The 10,000-nt window shown below is 39.9% G+C and overlaps 1 protein-coding gene across 1 annotated transcript; it reads left to right on the plus strand.

Annotated features, from left to right (window-relative positions):
• Window positions 1-904: 904 nt before the first annotated feature.
• Window positions 905-7,097, plus strand: LOC145410721 (uncharacterized). Its single transcript, XM_080280830.1, has 5 exons — window positions 905-979; window positions 4,504-4,678; window positions 5,074-5,159; window positions 5,624-5,786; window positions 6,970-7,097. The coding sequence occupies exons 1-5, from the start codon at window positions 905-907 to the stop codon at window positions 7,095-7,097; spliced, it is 627 nt and encodes a 208-aa protein (XP_080136956.1).
• Window positions 7,098-10,000: the final 2,903 nt, after the last annotated feature.

A 10,000-nucleotide genomic window follows, 5' to 3' on the forward strand; every position in this document is an offset into this window, starting at 1 on the left:
TCTGGAGTGGTTTTAGAATTGTCAAGCCTTTTCTAAATCGCAACGTAAATATTCACGCAAAAATAGCTCATTAATTTCAACGACTACGAAGTGTGATCATGTGACTCACTTTAGTAGTAACAGTAGTAGTAGTAGCAGTAATGGTAGTTTTTATTTTCTAACGATAACTGCACAACGGAGGTGGAGGACAACGATTATAGTGTCCATTGATGCAAACAGACAAAAACACAGACATAGAAATAGAAACTAGTGGTCGTCCTGAAAACAAAATCAAAAACATAATCTACTTGCAGTCATCCTGAAAGTGAAAATAAATTCTTAATCAAAATGTAACATCCTGAGAAATTAGTACGTAAAGGACTATTAATGAAAAAAAAAAAATAAAAGCAACTAAAGGGGAAATTAAGGACACTGAGAGGCAACAAAACTGTACTAAAGAAAATCAAGGCTTAATATAAATAAATGAATAAATAAAGACAAGGAAGGAAATTAGGAACATCTGTAAAAAGGGAAGGAAAAAAAAAAAAAGGGAAATAGGCAGCAAACAAACTAAACAAGACTCTACGAATTAAAAAAGAAAAACAACAGAAAAGTCTAAGAAACTCCCAGGAAGCAAAAAAAAAAAAAAAAAGGAAAAAGAAAAAAAAAGAAACACGAAAGATCTTAGAGAGGAAAGAAGACGACAGAATATACAGAATTAGTGCCTTCTGAAATTACGAGTACCTACGACCACGACAAATAACAAGAAACTGTGAGTGGCAAAAGAACAAAATCATAAAAAAATAATTAAAGTGTAAGAAAACGACTCCTTAATCATAAAATATCCTTAACTAAGCTACACCACAACCACCACCAACAGAAAAAAAAATCTTCGGAAGGGAAAAAAAAGCAAAAATCATTCAAGATGACTATTATGACCACTTGTTGTTGCTGCTTGTCCACTCGCATAGGCTCCATCATCATCGGACTCATTTGCCTTGTAAGTTAATCAAGAAAGCAAGTTGTATGATTCGTTTTGTTTCGTATTGGTCATGTTTAAATTCTCGTTGTTTTACTGTACAACTCAAATTGTATGTATAATTTTGTTTAGTTTGGTTTCGTTTGTCATATTTAAATTTGTCTACGTTCTGTTAATGTAGAAAGCAAGTTATATGGTTCATTTCGTATAGCTTCTTTTAGGTCATGTTTAAATTCTCTACATGCTGTGACTACTGAATGTACAAATACCTTCAAGAAAATTTCCCAAAAAAACTCAACCTACAGTATTTAAAGTCCAACTGTTACAGATATTTAATGAATGAAGGACACCTGTAATCTGGCGTATGAATTTTTTAAAATTTGAGTGTCCTTCCTCTGTTCATCACCTGTAAATAAAAAATGCTAACAGTGCTACCCGGCGTTGCTCGGGTTAGCCAATGTTAGATTATATGGTAAAAATCTTGAAATCGACATGTAAGAAATTCTTGGGTTGAAGATGCACCAAACATGATGCATTCATACCCATCCACTTACCCCATCATTTCAGCACCAAGTCCACACATCCGCTAATATACAACACCCACTAATACATCCTTTTATGTTGAGTGGGAGAGAGACACATGTTAGAACTTGAACTGTTTATTTTCTCTATCATTTCTGGCTACACAACCCATCTTCAGAGAGTTCTGTGTAGCCATAACGTTAGAGAAAAAAAACAATTCAAGCTCTAACCTGTGTCTCTCCCACCCAATATCTCCACTTGTCATAATGTATACTCTACATCCTCTTAGGGAAACTATGGATACATTCTTGAAAGGTCAGGGAAGATGGCAGTGTCCCTCATCAACATTCACGCCCTGTGCATATGGTGCCCATGACTTAGGCCTGCATCTGTACACATATGAAGAAATATGGATATTATATCAGGTGGTCGAGGATGGGGCTACACCTCTCCCCAACCCCTAAGTGCAGTTTCTATGATGCCTAAAACTTAAGTAAACCTGGAAATACAATAACACAAAATTTAAGTATTTCACCTTAATAACTGGATATTTTCTTGCCAGGCTGGGATGGTAGGTCAGGGATGCCTCTCCTTCATTTCCAGCGCGCTGCCCATATGCCGTTCGTAACCTTCCTCAGGATAATATCTTTACGCAGGCAAATATTCAACACCCAGACGAATACAATCATCTGGCACTGGCTGAAATATAAAACTAAGTCAGAATTGTCCTATGACTCACCCGCAGCTTAAAAAAAAAAAAAAAAGTTGTTCCTACAATGAGAAGGTTAAGCTCCGTATTATAAACCTCCTCAGGCCTCTCAGCATCAAAATCCCCTGAGCCGTTCCTGCCCTCCCTCTGTCTTTCACTACCTCTACCTCCAGTCTGTTTCTATTTAATATCTATCCCTCTCTCATCGCACATTCTCTCCTTAAATCCTGTCACATCTTATATAATTTCTTCTTTCTATTTCGGACGATTTTTTTTTCTTTTTAAATTACGTCAAGGCATCTCGTATGGAAAGGTAAATAAAGGCTATATTCCCCCCCCACATCCAGTTCGAAAAGTCTCCCCCGAGATTAACAAAATCGTCTGAAGATAGCACGAATAAAATAAGTGACGTCATGGTTCTGAAGGGGTTAACACTGAACATCCCCTTTCATCATACTGCGTCTACTCCTACACCTACCTTACCCTGTCACACCTACCTTACCCTGTCACACCTACCTTACCCTGCCACACCTACCTTACCCTGTCACACCTACCTTACCCTGCCACACCTACCTTACCCTGCCACACCTACCTTACCCTGTCACACCTACCTTACCTTGTCACACCTACCTTACCCTGCCACACCTACCTTACCCTGTCACACCTACCTTACCCTGTCACACCTACCTTACCCTGTCACACCTACCTTACCCTGTCAGTCATCACTCTGCCAAACAATACACAGCCCCTTCCAACATACTAGGTCCATTTCCCCACATAACTTACTCTGCCATTTCTCATACAGCGTCTATTTCTACACCTCTCTCTCTATTCTCTCTTTTTTCAATCAATCAGTCTCACCCAACCCATTACCCGTAAATTCTTCGTTACGAAAAATTACCCCTATGCTGAAAAAGTCTGGTGTCACAAATAAACCAATGAATTACGGTAATTAATGAATATATAGAACACGGCATCATCGTACTGCAAGGGTTAATACTCTCATCCCTTCCCCCACATTTGACTTCCTTCACATCCTCCAGCTTCACCCATTGTTACATCCACTTCTTAATAACAATACTCTTTTCATCTTAACTTGGCCGAGATTTTCCTCCTTTTGCAGCTTATTTCACGTAGTTCATCGGCAGAAAAAGACAATGCTACGGCTCTACATTATTTCCACTGCACCTCTTCGTGACAAGCATCCTATTTTAGTGTTAATATACTGTTGCGACTCAGTGCTGAAGAAGGAGAGACAACAATTTCAGGTCGTTAAAAGGGAAAGAGTATTAAAAAAAAAAAAATGGAGCGGCAGCGTTTGGAAACTTCGTGTATTGTTGTATGCAGATGATACTGTATTGTTAGGTGAAGACGAAGGGGAACTGCAAGGCTTGGTGAATGGGTCTGGGAGAATGTATAAGAAACGGAATCAAAAGGTGAATGTAGGGAAGAGTAAAGGCATGGTCTTCGAGAGAAATGAAATCACTGAATGTACAGTGAGGTTGGATGGTGAGGAAGTGGAAAATGTGAGTGCATTTAAGTACTTGGGTAATGTGATGAGAAAGGATGGAAGTTTGGAGGATGAAGTGGTTGAAAGGGTACAACAAGGAAGAAAGGTTGCTGGTTCTTTGAAAGCAGTGATAAGAAACAGGGAAATGAGCATGGAAGTAAAAAAGTCGCTGCATGACAGTATTGTGATACCAACCCTAACGTATGGAAATGAAACTTGGACCTTGTTGGAAGGACACAAGTCAAGAGTGAGGGCAGTGGAAATGAGTTATCTGAGATGAGCATGTGGAGTTACATGGCCAGACAGACTGGCAAATGAGGAAGTGCAGGAGCGATGAGATGTGGATGTGGATGTGTTAGGAGAAACACACTAAGGTGGTTTGGTCATGTGGAGAGGATGGAGAGCGAAAGACTAACGAGTTGAGTGTATGTGAGCGAAGTGGAGGGAGGGAGAGGGAGAGGGAGGCCGAGGATGAGATGACGAGATGGAGTGGAGAGGTATATGAGAGGGCGGGGGGGTAAGTCGGAGGGAGGCAGTGAAATAGCGGGGGACAGGGCGACATGGAGGCGGATAGTTTGTGGCCACCCTATTCGATGAAGGCGTCTGACAATAGACAGACAGATAGATAGTATAAAAAATATTCCACTTCCAAACAACTTCCATTTTAGGTTTACTTTCATAGCGTTATGTTGTTTCCCCTAGAGTCCACCATTCTAGAAATAATAATACTCATACATTCATACACACACATGATATATATATATATATATATATATATATATATAAAACGTTTTCCTCCCTCAGGTTGTGTCGTTTAGCGCGTCTGTGGGTCTGTGTTTCGCCCTCATCAACGTGGACGAGGTGACACAGGAGATGACCATCTTCTATGAGGACTACACCACGGCCGTCAACCAGAACATGACCGAGGCCAGATTCAAACTTATCGAGAATCTGATTGGTTTCGACTTTTTGACCGAAAGTAGGGACTGGTTTATATTTATCTTAAACATTAGGAAATGAAACAGAGAATGAAATAACCTGTATAAAATGAATTACAGTATGTGATCGCGGTTAAAATGAGAGACAGGAACACTTCATTCACGTTAGTGGAGAATTTGATCGGTTTCCACTCATTAACAAAGACTAGGGGGCTCTTACTTAAAAAATTTTGCCTTATTTTTCGTAGTAAGCTTGAAAGATAAACAATGAAAGGTACAGTTGCACTTGCTGAACAGTTATGACACTTACCATATACCCTGAGACTCTAAATATGTTTCCATTGATCGCATCACTGTCCTCGTATTCCGAAAGTCACTGTTCACTGTCCCTTTATTTATCGTTGTAATGGATGGCCTTGTTTTAACCCCCACACAGACCTACGCACCATCCTCATCGTAGTGTTGGTCTTCTATGCTCTCTACACATTCGCCTCCCTCTTCTTGACCTACGGATCCTGTACGGTGAGTCAGTCTCTCTCTCTCTCTCTCTCTCTCTTAGCCTTCCTAGCAATATTCAAGTAAATCTAAAACTCATTCATTTTAGGTAGGCGGAGATTTTTGTCTTTTTTGCGGGTTATTTTCCGTAGCTCAATGGCAGAAAAAGAACAATACAAGGGCTAATTATCTTCTCCATGGCACTTCTCCATGACTAGCACTACAGCTAATCTCCTGCTACAGCTCCAAAGGTAAGATGGAGTGATGGAAATTTTACGCCTAGTTAGTGCGAACACAGAATCGTCAATTTAGATTATTTTCGTGTGTACCCGTATCCCTTCTTCTTCTTTCGTTTTTTATTTTTTCTTTCATCTCATTTTTTCTCCCGCTGCTAAAGTCGTCGTAATTTTTCGTGTGCATCTGTATCACTATTTTCTTTTTCTTTCTTTTTGTCTTTTCTTCTATCTTTCAATTTCTTTTTCTCCCGCCAGAACATTCGCTCGCTGTTCCTGCCGTGGTTGGTGCTGGAGATGGTACCCTTCGGCCTCCAGGTCACCACCATCATCGTCCTCTTCGTCTACGGCAAGGACGACCCCACGCTGGCTAGGGGCGGGGTTTACATCGTGTCCGGCCTCCTGGATATTATCGGATTTGGTGGGTCTTTACTCGGCTCCTCGTCTTTATCTTCTTCGTCATCTTCAGCATCTAATTCCTCTCCTTCTTCTTTAACTACTAATTCTTATTATTATTATTATCATCATCATCCTTCTTCTTCTTCTTCATCGTCATTTGCATCCTCGTCATCATCAGTATTTACATTCTCTCCGGGACTCCTTGAAATGGTTGGTGTCTGATGTGTATAAACTCGAAAGAAAAAAAAAAAAATCATTATCCTAAAGTATGGCGCATGTATGGTTAGTGCTGACAGATGGGGAAAAAAAAAATGTTTATGAGAGCATGCTGGCCTGCCCTCAGTGTATGGTGAAACACAGGAAAATTATCAGCAAAGGTGGATGGCCAGGAGTTTGGTGTCCTGATGGCTGGTGAAACGAGAGGTCCAGCCCTCCCTATCATCAGCTTACCACCCACCTCCGGAGTACTCCCCTGGTCGACTGGTGTTTGCTCTCCTCCCTCAGCCTAAACTGACCTGACCCACTGAACCTAAACTGACTTGACCCACTGAAACTAAACTGACCGGAACGTAAACTGACCTGAAATGACCTGACCCATTGGATCTAACTTGACATGAAGACACCCGAACCACTTATTTAACAAGTATAACTAAAGCCTGTCTGATCGGTGGGCCATCCCTAGAATTTCCCTATAAGTTGTGCCTATGGTGGGAATGGATCTCTTTGGTTACTATTCTAAACCGGCCATAAAGTCTGACTACAACTGGCCACAACTGAGATGGAAAAGAGGTTAGGGATTTTTTTTTGGGGGAAGGGGGTTAGAACAGTCGCACTACACCACCATCACAATTTCATGCTGTATCTTACCACTGCATTTACTTTGACTTGGACCAGATTTTAGTTCTTTTGCAGCTGATTTCACGCGGCTCTGTGGCAAGAATGAGACAACACTACTGCTCGACGTACAGTACTTTTCACGGCACTCATTTGTGACTAGCATCATTATCTAGTGCCAGCCCATTCTCACAACTCAGCAGTCCAGATGGAGAGATGAAAATTTTAGACAAAAAAAAAAAAAAAAAAAAAAAAAAAAAAAAAAAGTAAAGTTTGAGAGAGAGGGAGAGAGAGAGAGGGGGAGGAGAGAGCTGTGTATCTTTCCATCCATGTACTGTGACCTAATTAACGTAACCTCTTCTCCGGTACAGTGATACACGTGTACTGGTGGATGTGTCCCCTGGCCCAGTACCAGAGTCTGAAGGAGGAGGACACAGTGGTGGAGGCCCTGGTGCCGCCCTCCCACCCCATGTATCCGGCTATCCTCATGAAGTACTGATGGCCGTACAAGACAAGGATAGCACTCGACACCATGATGTATTACCTTACCATAGCATAACACAGCATAGCATAACACAGCATAAAACATCACAGCATAAAATAGCATAACACAACATATCATAGCATAGCATAACACAGCATATCACAGCATAACATAACACAGCCAGCTGAACATAATCTAACCCCTACCTAATCAAACGTAACCAACTTAACATAGCCTTAACTAATTTAACCTATTTAGCTTAACCTAATCTTACCTAATCTGACCTATTTAACCTTACCTGACCTAAGCTAACCAACTTAACCTAGTCTGACCTAATCTATTTAACCTAGTCTGACCTAATTTAGCCTATTTAACCTGGCCTTACCTACTCTAATCTATTTAACCTAGCCTGACCTAATCTAAACTATTTAACCTAGTCTAACCTAATCTAACCTATTTAACCTAGTCTGACCTAATCTATAGAAACTGATGACCAGCCCGCCTTTGAGATACACTGACACAATCACACAAGTCACTTCATGTTAATTTAAGCATAATACCCAAACATATGTATCTGTAATAACGTAATATTAGCGAATCATAAACATACTAATATATCACAAAGGCACGTATTCTTGTAGGGGAAAGAAAGCTCCCTAACACCTCTACCTCGGCGAATCATTTTGTTTATTACTCCTTAGACTATTCTCTTCTGTCATTTAATTCATCCCAATACCACCATTTTCAAGGTGAATAATATACAAACTGATAACAACCAGCCGTATCCATAACTAAATCGTTAAGGAAAAGGTGTTAGGAAGCCTACTTAATCGTCGAGAATACCGCCTCAAGACTCTAGCACCAGCGTGAAAAATAATAATAATAATAATAACAACAATCTGTGTGGCATCATACTCCTATATACGGGATTAATGTACTACCGTCACATTTTCTTTCAATATATTCAATCTACGTCGCACGCAAGTCCTTATAACTCGACTGAGGAGAAGATGAAGAAGAGGAGCAGGAGGAGGAAAGGAAGTAGAAGATACAGGCCAATTAGAGAAACGAATAACAGAAAAAAAATCGATAGCACGTATTCAGTATGGATGATGGGCATTATTGCCGGAGTGGTGACATGAGAAGGTTAATGAAAGGCAGGAGGATTGCTGTGCCTCAGGGAATGAACCGTCAAGTCTATGCACCATTTCCCACCCAAAAAAAAATTCATATCCCACCTTAACATCCTTTTCCATGTTACTTATATTTTTAGCATCAACAGAGATTCTATAAAAGATAAATAAGGTACTAGGCAGCCTTCTAAGGGGACGAAAATAAAGCTTGCATTCTCGTCGGGTAAGGAGGTTCCCTAACACCTCTTCCTAAGCGATTTATTTGGCTTATCAAACCTTACTCTTCCGTTATATAAATCCAGTATCCTCTGTTAAATAAATCTAGTATCTGTCCTCTTCTGTTATATAAATCCAGCATCGCCATACTCTACATAATTAACGTATAAAAAGATATCAACCACCCATACCCAAAATAAATCGCTATAGAAGAGGTGTTAGCGAATTTTCAGTATTATACATCTGACTAATAATAATGAGAAAAATATGAGTAACCACTGACGTCACAAATATCCTTGTTGTTAGCCTCTTCTGACCAAGGATGCCGTTTTTGTTTACGTCTTGTGCTTCATCCCATCTTTGGTTGGAAAAGAGGTTGGGATGGTGGTGGTGGTGACAGTGATGGTGGTGGTGATAGTGATGGTGGTGGTGGTAGTGGTGGTGGTGGTGGTGGTGAAGATAAAGATGAAAACAGTGATAATAATAATAATAATAATAATAATAATAATAATAATAATAAAACAACGATGATGATGATGAAAATGGTGATGACGAAGAATGATTTATACCTCTTAACTCAGATAATAGTATGTTGTTTGGGACAGATTTCTCGAAGTGCAGGAATTAGACGCAGAGAGGTCTAAAAAAAAAAAAAAAAAACACGTAGTAGAGGAATCCAACCGAAATGAGGACCTGGTGCGGAAGAAGTTGATTAGCAAAGTGTCCACCTGTCTCTCACCTTCATTCTGTACACCTGCAAACTCACCGATGTGCCTACTATGATATAAACTAGCTCCTAAGTGCCTTGTGTGTGTGTGTGTGTGTGTGTGTGTGTGTGTGTGTGTACTTTAACTCCTCTCTCACTATCTCTCGCATCTGAACACAACCCTTTAAACCCATCATTATGTGTTCAGTACTTATATCCACCAGTGCAAGACAGAACAAGTACAACTGAACTACTTTTATGCATTTTTATGGACGTAAGTGTATGTATGTACGTATAGGTATCTCCGTATATGTATGTATGTATGAAAGTATGTATGTACGTGTATGTCTGTATATGAATGTATGCATGTATTACTGTAAGTGAATGTATTTCTGAATGAACACACTGATGTTAATAATATGTATGTACGCGTATGTATGTATGTATGTATGAGTGGCTGTGTATTTCTAACCTGTAATTTTTAAACACTTTGATGTTAATAATATACTTCAGTGTCGCCAAAAATAAAGAAGTGTTGTAATCTGAATTTTTGATATCAGTCCTACACATATAAGGCGGCCCAGGAATATCGCTCAACAGAAACTCACCTGAAGATATAGTGGGAACGGCTCAGTCTGCTGGTATGGGCGTGGGAAATATGAGAAAACGGCCGGTGGAGTGGAAAACGAGCGCTATGTATGGACCACCCTGTATCTCTGCCAAAAAAATGAATAAATAAAATCCGAAGTTCTCGTTTCTATAAATATTTCGCAACATATCCTCCTTGGCGATTTATGTTCCATATTACACTTTGATATTCTGTGTACTCGTGAAATGTGTACTTAACGATAATGATGATGATT

The sequence above is a fragment of the Coenobita brevimanus genome, chromosome 86 (genome assembly GCF_032717465.1).
Source record: "Coenobita brevimanus isolate Jiangsu-jjx chromosome 86, ASM3271746v2, whole genome shotgun sequence".
Taxonomy (NCBI): Eukaryota; Metazoa; Arthropoda; class Malacostraca; order Decapoda; family Coenobitidae; genus Coenobita; species Coenobita brevimanus.

Bases quoted from the DNA above. Each gene is read 5' to 3' on its own strand.
- LOC145410721 (XM_080280830.1), top strand. From the start codon at position 905: ATGACTATTATGACCACTTGTTGTTGCTGCTTGTCCACTCGCATAGGC. The intron at 980-4,503 runs GTAAGTTAATCA...TTCCTCCCTCAG, and splicing joins TCATCGGACTCATTTGCCTT to GTTGTGTCGTTTAGCGCGTC. The intron at 5,787-6,969 runs GTGGGTCTTTAC...TCTCCGGTACAG, and splicing joins CCTGGATATTATCGGATTTG to TGATACACGTGTACTGGTGG.